This window comes from Eptatretus burgeri, chromosome 12 (genome assembly GCF_056783735.1).
Source record: "Eptatretus burgeri isolate ZD-2024b chromosome 12, Ebu_testis_v1, whole genome shotgun sequence".
In the NCBI taxonomy this organism is placed as follows: domain Eukaryota; kingdom Metazoa; phylum Chordata; class Myxini; order Myxiniformes; family Myxinidae; genus Eptatretus; species Eptatretus burgeri.
This window is the reverse complement of record NC_140972.1, coordinates 75230513-75253715: the sequence shown is the minus strand read 5'-3', so window position 1 is coordinate 75253715 and position 23203 is coordinate 75230513. Positions and strand designations below refer to the sequence as shown.

General features: G+C 46.9%; 1 protein-coding gene across 4 annotated transcripts in view; it reads right to left on the bottom strand.

Moving 5' to 3' along the window:
* Positions 1–23203, bottom strand: part of LOC147015930 (uncharacterized) — a 131379-nt gene that overhangs the window by 45216 nt on the left and 62960 nt on the right. For 3 of the 4 annotated variants that reach the window (XR_015049931.1, XR_015049930.1, XR_015049932.1), the window contains 5 exons: positions 19088–19185; positions 11208–11319; positions 10531–10769; positions 10255–10359; positions 8332–8463 (listed from right to left, as the gene is read on the bottom strand). Coding sequence is in view for 1 of the 4 variants with exons in the window: in XM_085848571.1 (XP_085704697.1) it covers positions 10303–10359; positions 10531–10769; positions 11208–11319; positions 19088–19126 (447 nt within the window). In the remaining 3 variants the exon portion in view is untranslated. Of the gene's footprint in view, positions 1–7574; positions 8464–10254; positions 10360–10530; positions 10770–11207; positions 11320–19087; positions 19186–23203 lie in introns of those variants that run through there. The other variant, XM_085848571.1, reaches the window with a different exon arrangement.

The following is a 23203-nucleotide window of genomic DNA, read 5'->3' as shown; positions in this document are numbered from 1 at the left end:
GAGAGTCAGCAGAAGGAGGGTCGGAGAGTCGCAAACAAGAACGGGTGGGAGAGTCAAGAAGAGGAGAGTCGGAAGCAGAGGGTCAAGACTTCGCGGGCGGTGGAGCTGCTCGTCGTGTGCGTTGGAGTCGGAACGGAGGGGACGGAGCTGTGGAAAGGCGGCGACACCAGACGAGGGGGTGCTCGCGTCGTGCAGGAAGCTGCACCCGAGGGAGGCCGACAGCGCGACCTGGCCGAGGTGGAGACGCTCGTCGCATATAATAAAGATCCTCTATACCCCGAGCATCAGCAACCCCCTCCTGTTTCCCCCCGCGCTGAGATAGTGCGACCAAGGGGGCCCCGTTCCCACCCCCTGCCAGGCACTGTCCGCGAGGCCCGCGGGTTGCGGGGCCATCGCCGCTCCACGTCTCATCACCAGACGGGTAGGCCCGACCCGGTCTCGGCCCCAGGCCTACCTCATTCTTGGGGTATTTCTTTTCCTTGGTTTTGGGTATGTGTTGTCGGCGCCGTCTGTGAGGTAGAATTGTACAAGTGTTGCCGTGTGCTCGGTAGTCGGTATTAGCTCTGCACTGTGTTTTCACTTTTATGTTTGCTTTTTGTGTAAATGGAATTGTGTTTTCTTTTTTTTGTGTGCATTTGGTGGAATTGTATTTGTGTGCTTCCCGTGTGCCGCGAATAAATGTGCTTTATTGTTGAACTGTTCTCCCGCTTCGCTTCGTCTTTTCCCCCATTGAATCCCCATCTTGCTTCACGTAAAGGGTTGGTAGTGGGCTGAATACGCCCGATAATTAATCGAACCGTCGAGGTCGACGATAACACCGCTCGGTTATTCTGATAGTACGGAACGGGTCGCTTAAGTGGCCCGTGTCCGAAGTCGACCTGCGGCGAGGTGCGATCGCCCGGTCTACCCTCCGCGTGGGTACTTAGGTAGTTCGAATTTGGCGAGCAACCCTATCCCACGCGGGGCCTGATTGGCTCGATCGCGGTGAGACCGAAAGGTCCACCCGTGACTGGTTCCCGGCGTTAGTCCGAGAGGGTCACGACTGGATTGTCCGTCCGGTGGGCGACGTGCCGCGATTCGAGTTACGTGGCCGTCGCACGCCGGCGGGCGCGAAGACCGCAACACTGGTGTCAGGTCGTGCGATACAAATTCATCGCCCTCCTCGCGGCACTGGTATCGGAGAACAGGAAAACGGGCTCTCCTGTCTCCGGCTAAATTTACGGGAATCGGTCCAGGGGTGAGAGAAGCGACCCCCGATTCCCTCCAAATTACGAGCGAGCGAAATTAACCCTTCACGAGAAGCAAGATGGCGTCTCAAGGCGAGCGGGAGCCGGGGGTATTAGAAATGTATATGTGTAGTAATGTAGAATCCATGGTCCAGGATGGAATCCCCGTGCAGGAAATGTTGATTGTGCAGGAACACGGACTCGCCCAACTGAACCCAGGGCCCGAGGTGGGTGTGGCAGCGGCCGCGGTGTATGACACCTCCCCCCCCCCCTCTCCACCAAGACCCTTCCCCAACCCTTGCCGAAACGGCTCAGCTGAGTGCATCCAACATGGCCCAGCTATGCGCCATGCTGGCGGCAATGAACAAACAAATGAATGAAGTGAAAACGACGATGGATACAAATACAAATGAAATGAAAAACGAAATGAAAGACATGAACAAGCAAATGAATGAAGTGAAAACGACGATGGATACAAATACAAATGAAATGAAAAACGAAATGAAAGACATGAACAAGCAAATGAATGAAGTGAAAACGACGATGGATGCGAATACACAGCAAATGAGAAAAGAAATGAAAGAACTACGGGGTGAGACGCAGAACATGGGCCGATGCCTGCAGGCGGGCATGAAGGCCGTGACCAAGGAGCTGGGAATGGCGACTCCACGTGTGGGAGCAAACGAGCTGGGTGGGGGTGCAACGGCTGACAGGCCCGCGGTGGAGGCGGGTGAAAAAATAATTCGTGGAACGTGTTGGGCGAGGGTCGTGACGATGACCGAAAGGGAAAAATTAAATGGGGAGACCAAAACGTGTGAGACGAGACACGAGGTGACGACAACAGAAATAATAGTTGAGACACGGGAGATAGAAAAAATAGAGGAAAGACTACACGAGGAAGACGGGGTAAGTGACGCACACACACACACGGAGGTAGTGGAGGATATTAGGGGTGAGCTGGCGGACTGGGTAGAGACCCAGTGCGAGCACCTGGATGGCCTCCTCCAGGAACGAGGGGAGGGAGTATGCCCCCTTGAGGCGAGTCACGACCAGGTGAGTTCGGTCGTGTTTTGCGAGGTTGAGGGGACGAGTGCTGTGGACGGGTGCACGGAGAGCTTGGGGGGTATAGAGGCCCCGGAGACCCTTGTGGGGATACGAATCCCCAGTGTAGTTGTCCCTGTGTGTGTGGTGCAAGGCGTGAGTGCGTCCCCGTGTGTGGAAGCGACCCCGTGTGTGAGTGGTGTGGTGGCGATGGTGCTGGAGTGCGTGCTTCCCAGCACGCCGTGCTTGGATGAGGCACCGTGTGTGAGTGAGGCCGTGTGTGTGAGTGAAACGGCCAGTATGAGTGAGGCACCACGTGTGAGTGGTGTGGTGGCGATTGTGCCGGTGTACGTGCTTCCCAGCACACGGTGTATGGATGAGGCACCGCGGTTGAGTGCCCCCGCGTGTATGAGTGAGGGACGTTGTGTGGAAGAGACCGCGTGTGTGAGTGTCGCCGTGTGTATGAGTGAGGTACCGCGGGTGAGTGCCCCCGCGTGTATGAGTGAGGCACGGTGTGTGGATGAGGCACAGCAGTTGAGTGCCCCCGCGCGAGTGAATGGAGCACCACGTGTGAGTAGTATGGTTTGTGTGAGTAGTGAGGCACGCGTGAGTGAACGGCCGTATGCAAGGGAGACCGTGTGTGTGAGAGAGCGGTATGTGAGGGAGATGTCGGTCGGCATGCGGGAGCACGCAGCCGCGTCTCCCCGTGTGAATGTGATGGAGTGGACTGTGTGCGTCGTAACACGCAGGTGTGCGTGGGTGGAATGGAGACGGAGACGGCGACAGAGGAGAGAAAGCCGAGTAGCGGCTGTGGTTGTTTCGAGGACCGTGCCGGGTTCACCCAGCAGTGAGCACGCGGTTCGTGCTGTGCAACGCACGAGACCACCACGTGCTCGCTTGCGAGAGTGAAGTCCCGGTCCGGAAACGCACGCGGTGGATTTGCCGATCCCGCGGACGGACAAAGTTTAGGCAGGTAAATGGATTTGGACCGGACGGGTTCTCCACGCGATCGTGTGTGTTCAGCTCCAACGGGCAAAGCACATGTGTTCGCGTGGGAAACCCCTCGAGACGTGTGGCTTGTGTTTTTTTTTATGCGCACGGTGACGTCATGGCTGCACGTGGGGTTGGAATCCGGCAGGAGGGGTATCTCTGCCGGATGGTCCCGTCCAAGGAGGGACGAGGAACACGTGCAGCTGCATGACGTCACGGGCAGGTGCAAAGTGCGCGAGCTCTGAGTTGCCGCGCAGGTGCTGGGCATGAAAAAAAAAAAAAGGGAAAAACAAGCCTCACTTTCGGGTGTACAGGATTCCTGGGCAAGGGGTGAAAGACCCCCTTACGCCTGGGCACAGGATGGAAACTAGTTAGGGGGAAGGGTTAGCTTAGTTAGACCGACTTCATGGGGCAGGGGTAAGTCCTCATGGAGTCCGTGGAATGGATTAGTTAGAGGGATTGTAGCCAGATTTAGGTTGGGAAATAAAATGGGATTATTTTGGAGACAGTGACAGACTTGTGAATGTGTAGAGGGGACGTAGTTTAGCTACGTAGTGTTAAATGGAACGTGCTATAGTATAAGGGACGACGTGGGAGCACGAGTTAGTTAGGGGATGTAGTTAGAAGAATGGCAGAGTTCAGCGGTGAGTGTGTTGAAGAGTTGGTGAGTGAAGTGGAAGCATGTGTTTGTTGAGTGTGTGAGGCCAGCGGGTCTGTGTGAGTGGAGCGAATGGGGAATGCATGGTGCGATGAGTGATTGGGCGGAGGAGTGACTCCCGCCCAAGGGACCCCGGGGTCAGTGTAGATTGAGTTAGCTGGGTTAGTCAAATTGAAAAATGGAGGTCGTTTTGTTGTTGGTGGGAAAGTAGGCTCGAGACCCATTTGGAGGGGTGCAGGAGCCCTGTTGACGGGCTTGGGAGCGTGGCTGCGAAAGGTGAGTATCGCTGAGTGGGTACCCCGGGCACCAGGCTAGTCGGCCGTGGTAGGCCAAGGGCCCATGGGGGGCCGGGATAGCGTAGTGGGCACGGGTGCGCCTGCTTGGTGCGGGGGCCCGGGGCGCCATTAGCCGCGTGGGCAGTGTTGTGGGCATGGGTGACCCTCGGAAAGGGGCCCGGGAAGCCAGCCTGCCACGTGTGCGTTTCAGGGGAGGTGCCATGGGGGCACTCCCCGGTGTTAGGGAGCTGGTAGGCTCGGAGGCAGTGTAGTGCCCGGGGGTGCCATAGCGGGAGAATCGGCAGAGGGTCGTGCCTGCCAAAGGGAGCCACGTGTCCCAGCCAGGAGACCGTGTGAGGGCACGGAGAGAAAATTGGGGGGCGAGGCCCGAAATTGTAAGGACACCAACACAGGCGACGGGAATCTGGGTTGTTAGAACCAATAGTTTAAGCGAGAGGCGCTTGTTGAAAGCCCCGGGGTAGTTTAACAGTTAAATGGTTAGGGTAGATTAGGAAATGTACCCCTCCGCACCATCCATCCCCTCGCTGTCGTTGTGGGCCGCTGGACCCACTTTGGTTATAGATCGCCGAACTCTGGGGAGGCCATTCTGAGGCTTGAATTGGGCCTCGACACAGGACGTTAGCTCTCCCTTATTCCCCTCCGGGAAGGGAACGTAGGGGTTGGGAGTAGGCTAGGTGACAGAATAGGTTAGCCGAACAAGGACGATAAAGGGGGTTAGGGGACGATTTATAGTGGGGGAGTAAAAATAAAAACAACAAAAAAATAAGTTGGGGCTAAATTGGGGTTTGACAAATTAAGGGAGTGGGTATGTACAGTGACAGGCAAAGGCGATAGGTTGGGAAGGAGACAGGTAGGTAGGTCCGAGCCCGCCTTCCAAGTGGCCAGCACCACCGCACTCCCTCCACCAACCTCCATTGAACGGCAAAGGCTGGCCAACTTCATCGGCTGGCCATGTTTTGCTTCAAGGCGGAGGCCGGCCAAGTTCATCTGCAGCTGCTGTGCTGCAAGGCCTGTGCCGGCTGGATCGTCTGCAGCTGTGTGCTGCAAGGCCTGTGCCGGCCAGTTCATCTGCTGGCTGTTTTTCTTCGAGGCCTGTGCCGGCCAGTTCGTCTGCCGGCTGTGTTTGCCTGCAGCGGCCTTCTTCTGCGGGCTGAGTTTGCCTGCAGCGGCCTTATTCTGCGGGCTGTGTTGCCTGCACCTTTGCCATGCCATGCCATGCCCACTGCCCATGTTCACCAGCCCCGTTCAATTTTGCTTTGCCCCCCCCTGTTCATTTCCATGTGCGCCAGGATCAAGGCAACAGTTTGCAAGCTGCGAGAACTGCCCTGTTGGCAGCTACAACACGGGCCTGCAGTGGCAGCCCGTGCACCGTGTTTGTGTCCATCCATTCATGCATCCATTCGTTGTGCTCATTGCGTGTGCCACTTGAGCTGGCACGGAGACTGCGTTTGTGCAGCCCAAGCACCGTTGTGGTTCACCGAGTTCAGTTCAAAAGGGAAGGCCTTGGACTGCGTGTGAGCAGCCAGCCACGTTCCCTGTCACCTGCATTGTTTGAGTCAGAGACTGCATGTGGGCAGCCTGGCTCCCTGCTAACTGCTTTCTTTTTGCAGAGTTCGATGATCCTGGGCCATGGTTTAGTGTAAAATTTGTAAGTTAAGGTTAAGATGTACTGTACATATGAGTGCGCCCCCGGCATGTTTGTCTTAGCGCCGGCAATTTTATTTAAGTCGTCCGTGTGAGTGAGTTTGTTTAGATAGTTACGCAGCCCTTAGGTTATTTATTTTGGGGACACGAATACCATGAATGTCGCACTCAGGGATCCGTAGGTAAAATGTACTAGGGGAAAACTACACATGATGGCACACGAAAATTTGACGACTCGGGACGAGTCTGTAAAAAGGGAAGGGGGTAGTGTTGTGGTTACCAGATTCGCAAACCACCATTCAGGTCCCTTAGGTGAGGTATCTCGGTAAGTGCATGTGTAGTTAGGCCCAAACCCGTTGTCTAGTGGGAATACATGTCATTTATACGTGCTGCGACTCTTCAGGATAGCCGTTTTTCTTTTACTATCTTTATTTTGGACCAACCGCCATGATCACAACCACAACATCAACCACCGACCACAACCACCGCTTCACCACAACCGCCACGACCTTCACGCACACCTCACAACCGTAGCATCGCATCACCGTCATCTCGCGCCACTCATGGGCACCGATGCTGGACTCGTGCAGAACGCGCGTCGAACAGCGTGTACAAAATCACGGATTTTCTGCTTCAAAAACGGATCAAAAACGACACACGCCCACTTTTTGCCGTCCAATCGGTGAGCGAGGGGCGATTTGGCCCCGCCTCCAGAACGATCGATATATGCAAATTTGTGGATCAAAAAGCCTTCACGCCCACTTTTTCTCGGGCCAATGGGGAGCGAGGTGAAAGGTCAAAGGGAGGGGGTCAAAGGCGAAGTTACGGGGGGATAAAAGGTCGGTCGGAGAGTCAGCAGAAGGAGGGTCGGAGAGTCGCAAACAAGAACGGGTGGGAGAGTCAAGAAGAGGAGAGTCGGAAGCAGAGGGTCAAGACTTCGCGGGCGGTGGAGCTGCTCGTCGTGTGCGTTGGAGTCGGAACGGAGGGGACGGAGCTGTGGAAAGGCGGCGACACCAGACGAGGGGGTGCTCGCGTCGTGCAGGAAGCTGCACCCGAGGGAGGCCGACAGCGCGACCTGGCCGAGGTGGAGACGCTCGTCGCATATAATAAAGATCCTCTATACCCCGAGCATCAGCAACCCCCTCCTGTTTCCCCCGCGCTGAGATAGTGCGACCAAGGGGGCCCCGTTCCCACCCCCTGCCAGGCACTGTCCGCGAGGCCCGCGGGTTGCGGGGCCATCGCCGCTCCGCGTCTCATCACCAGACGGGTAGGCCCGACCCGGTCTCGGCCCCAGGCCTACCTCATTCTTGGGGTATTTCTTTTCCTTGGTTTTGGGTATGTGTTGTCGGCGCCGTCTGTGAGGTAGAATTGTATAAGTGTTGCCGTGTGCTCGGTAGTCGGTATTAGCTCTGCACTGTGTTTTCACTTTTATGTTTGCTTTTTGTGTAAATGGAAGTGTGTTTTCTTTTTTGTGTGTGCATTTGGTGGAATTGTATTTGTGTGCTTCCCGTGTGCCGCGAATAAATGTGCTTTATTGTTGAACTGTTCTCCCGCTTCGCTTCGTCTTTTCCCCCATTGAATCCCCATCTTGCTTCACGTAAAGGGTTGGTAGTGGGCTGAATACGCCCGATAATTAATCGAACCGTCGAGGTCGACGATAACACCGCTCGGTTATTCTGATAGTACGGAACGGGTCGCTTAAGTGGCCCGTGTCCGAAGTCGACCTGCGGCGAGGTGCGATCGCCCGGTCTACCCTCCGCGTGGGTACTTAGGTAGTTCGAATTTGGCGAGCAACCCTATCCCACGCGGGGGCTGATTGGCTCGATCGCGGTGAGACCGAAAGGTCCACCCGTGACTGGTTCCCGGTGTTAGTCCGAGAGGGTCACGACTGGATTGTCCGTCCGGTGGGCGACGTGCCGCGATTCGAGTTACGTGGCCGTCGCACGCCGGCGGGCGCAAAGACCGCAACAATATACACATATACATACATATATTCATATATATGTATATGGATACATGGAAACGGCCATAAGATGATGATGATGATGATGATGATGATGATGTACTGTGTAGAGCACTATAAGATGCTTTGTGGTCACCTGATTAGCTCAAAAAGACAAACCAAATGACCTGGCAAAGTCCTGAAGGATATGATTTCCAGACCGGGCCTGCATTTGGGTTGCAAAATAACTAATATGATGCAAACTGCTTGACAAACTCACCTGTTGCAGAATTGGAAAGACATCAATGAAAAGAGCAACCACAGTATTGTACTTGTGAAGGCAAATTCTGATATGCATCAATGAAATAAAAAATATCCATCAGGTGGTGTGGTATAAACATGATGTCAAGTGGGGCATATGAGGAACAGAGGTGGCAACCTAAAACTGGGAATCCGTCATGAGGTACTGTGGACCATTAACAGCAGCAGAAAAGTATCCAACCACATTATGCAACTTTATGACCAGGTACATACCTCACTCCTCCATCACAATCAAACCAAGAACCCAAGCTTGGTTCAGTGAAGAGTGCCTTTTAAAAGTTATGCTACAAGCAGCACCAAGCACAGCTGAAAATGAGGAGCAAGCCCATTTTGGCTGCAACAAACCTGCGGAATAAGAATCAAAAGCAGGATGCCATCAATGGAGCAAAATGGATCTTATAAAAGCCCTGTTGCCCTTCCACATCAAGACAGAACTGTGGTGGACAATCAAACCATTAAATAAGAAAAAATGGAAGCTCATGAATGTCTACATAATAACACATGGTGGATGCCAGATTGCAAATGCTTAAAACAAAGCTGAGTTGTTCTCAAGGATCTTCAGCAAAAAGTGTCGAGTCTATCATCCCATTCTATTAACCCAGAATTTCCCCATCATCACATGCCAGAATACTACAACTTTGGCTCATGACATATAACAATAATGAGTAGCTGACTGCACTTCATACAACAAAAGCTAGAGGTTGTAACAACATAAAATCCATAGTACTTAAGACCTGTACACGATAGAGCTGGCTGCCTGCTGGCCAAGCTGTTCTCATGATAATTGCTGCCCTTGGTTTCACGGGAACGTTTGATCAAGTCTTAAACCGAGAAACCCTGGTAAATATATATATATATATATATATATATATATATATATATATATATATATATATATATATATATATATATATATATATATATATATATATATATATATAACAGAAATCAAATGAACAATCCTCTAATGGTTGGAATTGCATAATGGTTGTGGTTGTTGGGGAATCACAATGGCAGGCATTCTTAAAGGCAATGTCCTTAACCCAGCCATCTTAGGTTGCTGCATCAATAAAAATTAAATAATTATCGTATCCAGATCCGGATTCGGATCTTCACCAAAATCGAATTAATTCGTCCTTACCACACACCCAACATGTCCACCAAGTTTCATCCGAATCCGTCCACAACTTTTTGAGATATCGTGCTATATATCATTTTTGGCCCGATCTCTCAATGGTGAAGAATCACTTTAAAAATTATCCGATCCGGATTCGGATCTTCATCAGAATTGAATCAATTCTTCCTTGTCACACACCGAACATGTCCATGAAGTTTCATCCAAATCCGTCCACAACTTTTTGAGATGTTGTGCTATTTGTCGTTTTTGGTCCTTTCTCTCAATGGTGAAGAATCACTTTAAGATTTCTAGAAGTAGGATCCAGATATGGATCTTCATCAAAATATAATCAGTTCATCCTTTTTACACACCGAACCTGCGCACAAAATTTCATCCAGATCCGTCCACAACTTTTTTAGATATCCTGCATACAAACAAACAAACAATCAAGAAGAAGACGTCGTGCAGAGCACAATATTTGCAAAATCCATAAAACAAATTTGGCCTCAAAAATAATTGTTGGTTGAATTAATGACCAACTATGCAACTCCCCTTCAAATTTTAAGTGAACCAGATGAAAATTGACAATTTTAGAAATCTAGCCTATGTTGACCTTTTGGTCAATGTTGACCTCAAAAATAATTGGTTGGTTGAATTCAGTGACCTGAAATATAAATTCTCTTCAAATTTCAAGTCAATGGGATGAAATTTGACAATTTTATAAATTTGGCCGATGTTGTTCTTTTGGCCAATGTTGACCTCGAAAATAATTGATGGTTGAATTCAGTGACCTGATGTGCAAATCCTATTCAAATTTCAAGTCAACTGGATGAAAATTGAGGATTTTAGAAATACCGCCTTAGTTGTAGACCTTTGGCCTATGTTGACCTTTGGGTCAATGTTGACCTCAAAAATAATTGGCTCGTTGAATTCATTGACCTGAAATATAAATCCTCTTCAAATTTCAAGTCAATCGGATGAAAATTGAGGATTTTAGAAATACCACCGAAGTTGTTTACCTTTGGTCTATGTTGACCTTTTGACCTCAAAAATAATAGGTTTCTTCCTTATAACAAACTCGACCATGTGGTGAAGTTTCGTGAAGATTGGTTTAAAATTGTGACCTGTAGGTGATAATCAGACAAACAGACAGACAGAATTACAAAATCGACTGACCAATATACTTGAAAAATCTTCGATTTTGCAAGTAACAAATAGACAGAAAGGCGTGAAAACATAACCTCCTTCACCTTCGGTGGCGGAGGTAATAAGAGAGATCTGCACTGGACCCTTACCTGACTTTCAATGGCAGTACCATACAAGAGTCCTCCAGTGTTAACATCCTGGAGATCACCGTTCATCAGAAACTCAAATGCGAAAGTCACATAAACACCATAGCTATAACAGCAAGATGGCATCTGGGCACTGTGCACACAGTTGAGTGGATCGTCAATGCAGCCCTCCAAATTCTCCACCATCTGCGAGTCTGTCCAGAATGTGATGGAATACGCACCACTCGCCGAGTTGTGAACATCTGAAACAACACATGTGTAAGCTGGACACCATCCAGGACAGAGTTGCTTGTGTAATTAGTTCACCACCTTGTTTCACTAGATATCTAAAAATCAACATTCACCTCTTGTCTCACTTGTGATCTGTTGCTGAAGTGCATGCTCAGAATACACTGCAGCACTCACCTACACTGCTTCTACAACTTCCAGCCCCACAATCTATACCATCAAGAACCATAACAGCAGCACCATGCTGGGAATCACAAAATAAAAAATGTAGGAAAATATAATTGCAGGAAGAGTTTATTGCATGCACTTGTACAGTTGCATTTGCAATGAGCTTGTACAGGCAATGTGTAACATGCTTATACAGCGAAAATTGAACAAATTTTTTACTTGCAGATTGAGCGAGATGGAAGGGGAGGAATTAAAAAAAAAGTTTTTAAAAAGTGGCCACTGACTTGTCTGCGATGTGAGAGAACAGGGCTTGTTCTTTAGCAGAAAGTGATGCAACTGCTGTCTGCCCGTCAGTGTGATATGGGGTACTGACTGCACGAAACAATGTGGAGTCATCTGCAAAAGGAAGAGTGAGTTTTCCAGAGCATCAGAGAGGATGTTTATTTAGATGAGGAACAAATTTGTAGAATTTTTTTTGTAAAATCTATCAAAAACAATTTCGGCACTTATGCCAGGAAATCCATTTTAAAAATTCCCAAATTCTGTTGCAACAGTTAAGTTTAATGAAAGACGATGAAGTGCCCAACCACATATTAAAATCAGTTTGAATTCAACTCAAAGCAGAGGATAATTGCACTCAGTATGAGTACCCAAAGTACAACTTCATTGCAGGCTGGAACGAAAAATAATTATAAAATACACAAGCTCACCCCAAAAATCCAAGAAAAGCTGCATTAAGGGCTTTCGACAGATTGATGGTGATGCTGGAAATTTCGTTCTCTCTTTGTGTGCACATGATTATCAGTGAATGTTTGACCTGGCTGAAATGGTCATTTACTGACATCAAAGAAATAAATTTTTACAATAATAATTTGTTTTCAATTATTATTTGTCATGACAACGACCTGTATTTTACAGTTTAATAAAAAAAAAAAATACAAAGAAACTTTTTCTTTTTTTTCACTCTGACATTAGGTTATGCCCACCCACCAATGTTGTGCAGGTGAGATTGTGTCTGTGATTGGGTATATATTTAAATACATCTATCTATTCTAGACTAATAAATGTCTGTGTGTGTGTGTGTGTTTGTGTGTCAGTCTGTTTCCTCCATAACTCCAAAACCATGAAACCTGGCAGCCTCAAATTTGCTTGCATACCAAGAGAACTCCAAGGTAGTGCATGAATGAAAATTTGATGTTTTGGTTAATTTAAACACCCCTTTTGAAGATAATGTATGGCAAAACAAGAAACAGGCTTATCCTTAGTCAGCCTGTGTTCGGCTCACATTTTGTGAGTTAATCTTAATCAGGCATTTTGTCCGCTTAGCTCAAAAATGCCATTCCTTGGAACAGGTCGGTTTCTGTATGATAAAGCTTCATACCTGTGAGTTGCTGCATACATTGCTGATCGCGGATCTTCAAACCTACGAACCGCTGCATACATTGCAATGCTTATAAACGGCAAGATACGCTAGTGTTCATACCTTTATTTAATTTCTGCACATGCAATAACCTCTAGAATCTCTTAACCTGAGCTGAATTTCAAATTTTAAACTAGGGAATTGACCTTAGCAAGGCACTTAGAGTTGAATAGCAAGGCATTTGGAGTTGAATAGCAAGGCATTTGGAGTTGGTCGATGAAGCGTACTGATTGCTTTGCTGACGGATGGGTCGGCAATGCATCAACTCATAAAGTTTTGACAACATGTCATTCAAAAGGTCCAGAAGTGCAGTTTGGAACTATTTTGGGAAGGCAAAAAAAAGACTGTTCGAAAGTTGCATGCTCACTTTGTTCAATAGACATTGCTCATCACTGTAATACGTCCAACATTTGAAAAACAAATACCAGAGAGAGCACCTATTAGTGACGATTGAGAATGCGGATTCAAAGAAACAAACGTTTGCAAGAGCAAAAAGTTCACTTTCACAATCGAGGATTGAAAACATTTTCTCCCTGAGAAAACTCCGGTATGCAGCCATCCCTTCCCCTCGTGTTTTTTTTTTTATTGGAAACATAGTCGAGGCTCGTGAAAGAGCTCGTACTGGTACACTGAACGGATCAGGACACATCAGGACAAAAAGGAACAGTAGAGAGAGAGGGGGGGACAGCAATAGCAGAGTTGAAGGCCAATATAGAGGCCGATTTGGACAAACAATGGGTGTTGGGAGAAATGGGGGGCAGGAGAGGATGTATGGGGTGGACAAAATGGATACAGAAGGAAACTCTGAGGAGGGAAAACTGGAAATTTGGATGGAGGAGGGGAAACTGGAAATTTGGATGGAGGAGGGAAAACTGGAAATTTGGATGGAGGAGGGAAAACTGGAAATTTGGATGGAGGAGGGATTGAATTAGGGTGGGGTTAACAAGGGTAGAAAAGATCATGGTTGTTACAGCAAAGGGCTTACCTTGGGTAGCCTTTCATGGCTGCTTTATGCAGCTTCTTTGGCTCGAAGATCATGGGAGGAGTCAATTTATTTGTACACTCCAAGTCATCTGGGTTTAATGATTAGGTAAGAGCTAATTGGTTATTCCCTCCATTCAGAGGTGAGATGTGGGTGGGTCTTCGTTTTTCATTCATATGTTGATGACTTTTGATGCTTTCACGTAGTACATGCTTGGGAGCCTCATTGGTATGCATTTCTGTCTGCGCTGTCGCTGATTCACTAACAAGCGATGAAACCGGTCTGGCAGCTGAGGGGATGTGTAGCATTGGGATTCTCTTGTATAATATTTGTGAACGTCTTTACAGCCGGGGAGGAACTCTGGGAAGAAACAGCAAAGGGCTTACCTTTGGTGACCTTTCATGAGGTATGATGAAAAGCCTGTTCCACATTGCAGCCTGTTCCAAGTCAGGGCAAGGTTGAGCAGGCTAAAAAAAACATAGCAACCTCAGACCCCACAAAATTTCAGCTTTCTACATCACCCAGAAGGTACTGATCTTTAATATCAGTCAGTCAATGAGTCAGTCAGTCTGTCAGTCAGTGAATCAGTGAATCAGTGGTTAGAATGAGCTTTATATATAAGATACATATACTGTATACAAAAACTTTTGGAGGAGGGGAATTAATTAAGAAGAGAAAGAGAAAAGGAAGAAAGGACAATAACATAAAAGGAGGTAGGGGAGTGTAGGAAGGGTGGAAAGAGAAGGAAAATAAGTCTTGGAGGGGATATGAGTAAAGGGAGAAGTGTCAAGAAACATGTATGAGGCATAGGAGGGGGAAAGGTTTCAAAAACTCAGACTTTTGAGTTTGGAATAAATAGAGTGCCTGTTGACATTAGAGACTTTGTGTAAAATTTAATAATAAGAACAATAATCGCAGCAGTTATCCTTTTGTTCATGTTATTTCGACAGATAAGATTACATGTCCTTTATGTCCTCGCTTATGCAACTTGTATGAATGGTTTAGTTGTCCGTCTCGTAAAGGAATGCAGACCACACACAAATAGATAATTAAATTAGTTGATGTCACGCAGAAAAAAACAGAAAACAATTTTTTCATTGCTGGGACATTAATCTCGGTTTTCAGGATATCCTTGTAAAATATCTTATTTACATAATGTTCTGTTACATGGAAAGGGGTGGGGATCCAGAGCTAGAATGTGATAAGAATAGCATGGACTGTGTGTTCGAGTCGGTGAGACTTAATCCTCTATTAGGGATCTGTCATAGGTAAGTCGTATGAAATATGTGCACTGACGAGGGCAGTGATTGTAAATGATAGATCAGAATAGGGTAAACGTTGTATCGTGTAAAACATCCTGTATTGGCAAGGCCAGGTGGAGGACTTGTGGCACAAAAGGCACCTAACACAGAAAGGCATTTAAGTGGGAAAGAACATGTAATGGGCCATTTGGCCAGAAGACAGCAGGCTATGGTGATATAGTGAGTTGTGGAGCCCTGGTTGAGGGTGGAACACTAATAAGGTGCTGCCATGCAGGGCGGGACAGCCTAAAAGATGGTGCCACATACAAGCAGCAGACGGCCAATTGTGGGACCAGTCGCATACATGAAGGCAGTCCCAGAGGTGGTAAAGGCTGTGTCCACACATGCACGCAGTAGATCAGAGTTGGACCTTTGGCAGAGGATGTCTTGGCTCCCTCTCTGTTTCATAGCTCATTCAAGGAGGACTGATTGAGAGAAGCGGATGCTATTTCGCCACCATCCTCTTCTTTTCTGCCCCGAGCTGCACTTCCCCATGTGCCCTGCCAGCCTATTGTCCTGCAGCCACAACCAGATAATGTTGCCTGTTCATTGTCAACAATAATTGCCTGTTCTCTTCCCTTTGTTGTCCATACCTGGTGCTGTCAGCACCACTAGCGTGGTTATTTCTCTTATACATAAGTTCGAGTATTTTTCCTTCTTCCCTATCCGTGTCTGTCGACTGCCTGGATCGTTCCATCTATTATTTATTTACGTCTTGTGCATCCTTATCCCCATATACATTTTAATAAACCCTTTGTTGTAAAGAAACGTCTTCCCGCCTTCCTGCCTTTGCATGCGAGCACCTGCCAGTCTCAGCTTTGTTTGAACGATCCTTGGGGGATTGTAACTTGTTAACTAGTTCATTCTGAATGCAGTAAATTCAAACATCGTTTCAGTCATCCGCAGAGATCTTTATTACCCCTTGCCACCGAAGGTGAAGGAGATTATGTTTTCACCCCCTTTCTGTCTGTTTGCTTGTCTGTTTGTGTGCAGGATATCTCAAAAAGTTGTCGACGGATCCGGATGAAATTTTGTGGACAGGTTTGGTGTGTGATAAGGACGAACCGATTAGATTTTGGTGAATATACGGATCTGGATCCGGCTACTAGAATTTTTTAAGTGATTCTTCACCATTGAGAGATCGGGCCAAAAACGATATGTAGCACGATATTTCAAAAACGTATTGAGCCCGACATGTTCTTGTTTGTGTGGCGGAGGTATGTGCTCCACTGAGTGCCCTTCTAGTTCGACCTGAGGTGCAGAGTGTCCATGTTAGTTGGGCCTATGACGCGATAGTACTTTAATCAATTCTCACACATCATTTGTAACAAGAAGGACCTCTTTACTCGGGAAGCAAATATGGCGGACATTTTGGTACCACCACCCCCTCCATTTCAAATAAACATAACAATGCATGCACCGTTTTGAACTGCCCTCCCCTCTTGCACTGTGCAAAGTACATATTGAAACTTCATCTGCACCACAATTTAAGACCATACTATGTTGGCAAATACTTTCGTCGATCAATATTTAATGTAACAACCGCAAATATGTATTATGTGTTTAAACTGCAGTAGATAGCAATAAACACATAAAGTCTGTGAGGTCGGTGGCTCAAACCCTGGCCGATTTGTACCAAGGTACATCCTGCTTCCTTGCTTGACGTTCAGTGTTTTTTTTTTTTAATATACAATGTCACGGCTCATATAAAAGCTAACACATAGAACGTATAACAAGGGGAGCAGGAGACAAGAGGGGCAGAAGAGAGAAGCACAAAACAGTGTGGAATAGTTACATGAGGAGATCTGTGGAAGGGAGTGGGATGGGACATGGTACACAGGGTAAACAAGATGGACACTACAGGGACTTTCAGGAAGGAAAGCAGGGAATTTGAAGGAGGTGGGTTTGGGGTGGATTAGCAGGCGTAGAAAAGATCGTGGTTTTGGATTGGGGAAGATAAGAGATGGTGGTGAACAACTATTTTGAAGACCTGGAGGGAAGAGTGTGATTGAAGAGTGTGTGGAAGTTTGTTCCAAAGGCAGGAAAAAAAAAGAGGAATGAAAGAATGAAAGTGAGCAATGATTCTTGATTTTGGTAGTTTAACCAGAAGGGGGTTGCTGGTGGACCTTGAGCGCCCTTCAGAAATTTGGGCAGTACAGATAGCAGACAGAGCGGGGGGAGGGGGGTGCGGCCAGAGAGGAGACAGTAGAAGACAGAAAGACCACTGGTGATGGGACGAGGCACAGTGGGGAGTAATAAGAATTGGGCAGAGGGAAGTTGAAGATTGGAGGAGGTGGAGGGATGAGAAGGAAGGAGGCAGCTTTGTGGATGTGAGGGGGGGCAAATTTGAGTAGGGGAGTGAGGAGGGAGATTGGAGGGAGAAGGGAGAGAGGGGGGAGTTGAGGGGGAAGGAGTATCAAGGTTGCTTTGAGAGGGAAGGGAGACGATGACAGCAGGCACAGCCAAGGGGAAGGAGGGCAATGGGAGAAGGGAAGGATGAGACTCGGCAGTGGGATGGTGATGAAGGGAGCAGGCAGGCTAAGGTACAATATTTGAGTGGTTGGGAAGAGGGGGAGGTGTGAGAGGAAAGAAAGAGCATGTTTGAAACGTTGAGTGTTTTGATTGAGAGAGTGAGATATCTGTTAGGTTAGAATGGAGCCCACAGATGTTAGAACACCACACACTTTGGGACATTAGAGGAGGAGCTGATACTAAAGCAGAAGACAGTGAAGAGGCACCAAGAGTGGAGGTAGGAGGAGGGGCAACATTGGAGGGGTAGGGAGAGGGTATAACAAGTGAGGATTAGGAGGAGGTAGATGTGAGGAAGTGGGATGAATTGGTGCCGAAGTTGGAAAAAAGGACGATTAATGGAACACGAACATGCATTGCAAACTGGAATGAATAATTTTTTAAAATCAGAGATGCGATTAAAGACATTACGTGAGGGATGCAACGAAGGAGAATTAAGAGAATGGAGAAAAGAAACGTCGTAACAGTTGGACGTTTTCTACACGGAATGACGGAAAGGTCGAATTGAAAACAGTCTTTTAAAGAAGAAGAAGAAGAAGAAGAGAAGTGAATCATGATACAATATCGGGAACCACACGTGTAAAAGAGGAAATTGAAACATTTTAAGAGACTGTTTCTTAGATTGCTAAACATTAGGTAGGATAGGTAAAGGAAAGGTTGAAGAAAAAACTGTGAAGGTGTATGGTGAATTTGGATCGGCTGTATTTAAAAAGACAAGAGCACGGACAATCTCATCTGTGGAGAGAAGGAAGTTTCTTCGAAGGAAATGCCCCGCTGAGTGCGGTGAGAAAGGCGACACCATTCCTGTGATGTCGCTGGTACCCAGAGTGCCCCAGAAAGTGATGGCACTCCCCCCAAGCTCAGTGGCTGAGTTTGTCTCATCTTACAGTCCTGCATTTTATCTCAAGTATGTGTCAGTATGTCCGTGTGTGTGTGTGTGTGTGTGTGTGTGTGTGTGTGTGTGTGTGTGTGTGTGTGTGTGTGTGTGTGTGTGTCAGTTTCACTACGAACTTAAGACCCTGTAAAAAAAACAAGGAATGTGCAATCATTATGATTCTAATGTACCATACTCTGTTACAAAGCGTCGGTGATGCTGAAGCAGTTTCTTGACAGGGGTTGTATACTGGGTGGTTTGCCATTGCATGCCCAGCAGTAGTTAGAGCAGGAATTTAGAATTTGGCCATGATGATGGTGATAACACAGCATTTAAAAGGACAGACCACAGACAAGCAACAAGAGGTTGGCAAACATTGTGCATGCTTGGTGGGCTGAATGGCCTCCTAATGCATTGAAGCTCCTTGCATGTGGAATGATATATTATCACTATATCATAAAAATAAATATGACGATCACAAATTCTGGGGGTCACATGGAACCCTCGGTTCAGGTGACCTCGGCTACAACATTATTTCCCAATGTCTTAAGGACCTTGTGTCGCATCAAACCATAAGGAAGAAGCAAAGTGGTTGACCCCCTGCAGTTGCAATCACCAATTTTACTTTATACCACCAACCTCAAACTATGGATGCATGCAGTTCACCAGTCTGAGGAATCCCAGGATTACAAAAATCAACCTATTCATGATGAAATCGACACAGAAATTCACAAACTTTCCCAACATAGCGAGTTCATTGATTCACTTATTATGTATGTCATCAACTATTACCCATGTACACCACTGTTGTACAGCATTGAAATCCATTTCATCTGGATGTTCATTCTCTGCGCAAAGTGAAATATTTCTGTCATGAACACAGAAGACAACACATAAGAGACACAAAGGGGGAAGCTTTCTTTACTCAGGCCTTTCTCTTCTTGCCACTGGGTTGGTTGAAGTCGTTCCATCGTTCTCTTTCTGGAAGCAGATAGAACCTCTGTTTTGGTGAGGGTGGGAAACACTCAACGCATCAGGGAGCATACCCTATAGCTCACCTGATCCGTCATGCTGCAGTCTTGTGGAGGCATGCTCATGCCAGAGTCTTGCCCCTCGTGCAACAGTGTGCCGAACAGCGGTGACAGCTCTGCGAACCCTATACATTTTCACGGGAAAAAAAAGATGATCGTCAGCCGAGAACAACATGCCGAAATACTGAAACAGCTTGACTGATCTCAAGTCAATAAAAAGAGAAAAACTATGCACATGAAGATCTGAACAACTTATCAGTCGTACATATGCCTCCTAAGGCAGTTATTGAGGTGAAAAGTAGAAAGTGGTTTTCAGGATACTGCTATAAGTGCAAAGATGCATTGAAAAACTAAAAATTTCCCTTTTGATTTTTTTCCTTTTGTTTTCAAACATAGGAGCCACATATTTATATATTCATTGATAAATGCTATGAAGATTTTGGGTTATTAATATTTTTCTAATGAATTCCCTTCCCCATGATGACCCTTGCTTGGTCAGAGAGGTGCCACTGTAAGACATCAGCTATTGCAAGTGGTAGTAAAGGGACTTTCTCAAAGGTCTTATGTTCAATAGAGGTGTACGTCGTTAAAAGCCTCACGTTTTCAGGACAAAATGTAATGCTGTGCCACATCCATCATTATGGTGAAATGGCTAATCCAGTAAGTAGCAAACGGATTGTAATGAAACTGATTTTGTTTGAATCAAACTTTCAAACCTTTCATTTGTAATCTAATACTGCCTTACAAGCAAAAAAAGTTTCTTTCAATACCAAAATGCAATTTGGTATCAACGTCATAAATTATTTTACTTTGTACCAGAGTTCACTCCTCCTTGGTTACCTGCCAGACAATCAATCGTTCTAAGGAAGTTCACCCGTCAATCAGTGGGCCAGCTTCACAGAGGCCCTTTCAGGCGAACAAATGGGTGTCACTGACGGTTACTAAATGAAACTACTTCACAAATCATTAAGTTCAATCAGAGCCAGGTTCTCGGTTTCCATACAGGCCTGCCTGTCTTTACATACAGAGGAATGCTTGGAGGATAATTTTTCTTACAAATGGAAAGAAATCTGTGACGTTGTTCCCCCTTTTTTATTGTCCAGGCCCCTCCACAGAGCACTCCGGCTTGCCAACACCCCCAATCCATCTCCCTCCTGCCGACTTTCTTACATATAGCTGACATTTAAACTTCAGTTCCGCTTATACAACTTGAGAATGCTACACTTTTCCGAGTTTTTATTTCTCTAATAAATCAATGAAGCGACGTTTGAACGGAAAGAATCTGGTTCATTGTTCTTGTTTCCCCCCACTGGAAAGCGGGGGCGCACACAGAGCCAAGACACGGGTCTCGGTCAAACAAGAGTCCTCGCTGCCCACGGGATGTACACCGTGACAGCTCGGAGGCCAAACCGCACCCGAGCCCTGCATTGAGCGCACATTGCTGAAAGCCATTATTGAACAAGCGCAGGGGTCCGTGGAGTATCCCCCCAGCCAGTTGCTCGCCTCCTCGCTTCTCTCGTGGCCCTCTCCTCCTGCTCCCTCCCATGTAAGACGAAGCCCACGGGATGATAATAAACAATGAGGATCGCGGGTTTAATACGAGCACGGCCAGTCCGCACGGCTCGCTCGGCCGCTGGCAGGAACTCGGCGACGATTCATTGATCTCGACACCGCGCTAAAGAGCTTCGTCTCGGCGCGTTTACCGTCCCGATCGTTTAGCACGATCCATCGCCGCGATGCCCGCTTTCCGCGGCCCCGAATGACTGTAATTACGAGGCGGTGCCCGGCACGGCCCGTCGGGACGGGCGCGATGATGAACGACGAGGCCGGACCCCCCCTGCACCAGTGCCGCCGCCTGCGGGCACTCGGCGCTCAGCAACTGGAATCGCGAGCAGCTTCTCCGCCTCGCTCTCCACACGATGCTCGGCGGGAGTGTCGAGCTCAGCTCGGACTGCAGACGCACCATATAAAACGCGGTTATTGAAAATCAATCCCACAGAGCCTGCTCCCTATACGCGCCTCTGCCTTAATCAAGTTTAAGCCATCAGAGGCACCTGCGGAAACCCAGGGGAGAAGATCCGCACGTTAACGCCTTTCTGTCGGTGCATCCCCAGCTGGACCTCCAGGGTGGAGCAATGGAAGGTCCACAGATGGGTGTTCGGGGACAACTGGGGTCTGAACGTGGGGTTTCCACACCCAAACTTAACTACAGCCACTTTCACCTGCACAGAGAACTTCTTCATATTGCTTTTATTAATATTATTATTGCTTTCGTAATAATAGTTCATAATTAGCAAGAATTGCTTTCATAATCCATGCATGATTATTAAAATTATAATAATTATATACACTTTCTCATAAATGATAATGAATTTCACTGTAATCTGTTTATTACTTCAATCAATGTTAGTGTTGTCATTCTGATTATAATACTATTGAGTTTATTTGTCTATTATTGCACAGTATTGAACAATTAAAAATCATTATGTTGGCTTCATGGTTAAGGTGACTGGCTTGAGATCCCAATGTCTTGAGTTCTAGCCCCTGTTTTCTGCTGTTGAATTAACACCAGATGGATCGACTCAGCCTGTCATCCTTCTGAGGTTGGCAAAATGAGTATCAGCTAGCTGGTAATTGGGGCATTGCATCAGTAGCACAGTTGTGCCCCCAGAAAATGATGCAGCCAAGCAGCCACAGGCTCCAAACAAATAAATCATCATCATCATCATCATCATCATCATCATCATCATCACAGTATTGCTTTTATACCACTTTTGGTGAGTCCAGAACTTTTTTTTTCTTTTACAACAACGAGGCTCATGGAAGAGCAAGGTTTAACTGACAGTGGCTTAGCAGGGCAACAATTGGCAACAACCAGCAAGGGAATAAAAACGAATGGGAAAACAAGAGCGAGAAAGGGAGGAAACACTGAAACGAGCAAGTAAGAGGGTTGGGTTAGGGAGGGTTAATTGGGGTAATAAAGATCATAGGTCAGGATAAGGGATCACAAGAGGTGATGGTGCACTACCTAATTGAAACCCTGGAGGGGAGAGTGGGAAAGAATGGCTTGTGGACGTTCACAACTTTTTGAAATATATTCGTGCTATATATTGGTTTTAGCCCAAACTCTCAATGGTGACGAATCACTTAAAAACTTATTGGATCCATATCTTCACCAAAATGTAATCAATTCCTCCTTGCCACACACCCAACCTGTTCACCAGGTTTCGTCCGAATCCATCCACAACTTTTTGAGATATCCTGCTCACAGACAAACAGACAGACAGACAGACAGACATGGGTGAAAACATAACCTCCATCCACCTTCGGTGACGGAGGTAATAAGGAAAATTATATATATTTTTTACATTTGAAGATTCATTCAGTCTGCTGTTCTGGATCTGACATCCTGGATCTATAATGAGTGGCATGAACATCGTGGTTAGTTGTGGTTTAAGATTTAGCTTGGCCAACATATCTGTTGTCCCCTGGCTCCAAGCCTCCACATTGCAATCCAGGTGGCTCCCACCTTACAGGTGTGCCCCCAGAAAATGGTGGCTTACAACAACGCTTCTCATTATGCCAAAAGTGCGATTATGCCAAAACCATTATGCCAAAAACGCAGGCCGACTGCGAACAGCAAATAAATAATTCTACCAACATCTGCATTATTTACTACTGATGTGCTCAACCACACAAATACACGTTTCAACCACAAATACTCATGGATGTGACGGACTAATTAAAAGGGTTAAAAAAAATTCCTAAATTTTATACCAAGACTTGAACAATAATATCGGATTGTTGTGTTGGCACTGATACTGAGCCAAAGGTGAATACACACAACAGAGAGACAATTATAAAGACCGACGAATGCAGAGCCAAAGCGATCGGTTGTTCCATCTCGAATCGCGGACCACCAACCATGTATGAAAAGGGACGGAGACACAGAGGAGGGAAGTAGCATATGCAATCAGGCAACGAACACACAGCTCGAGCGTGGTTAATTCACTTTATCGTCCCTCACCACGGGTACCTTCTGCCTGGGCCGCAGGAATTATGAGCACAGTTTTCAGTCTGCTTCCAGTTCGCTACAGTGTCAGCTCATAGCGTTCTCTAGTCTGTCTGTAAAGGTAGTTGTCT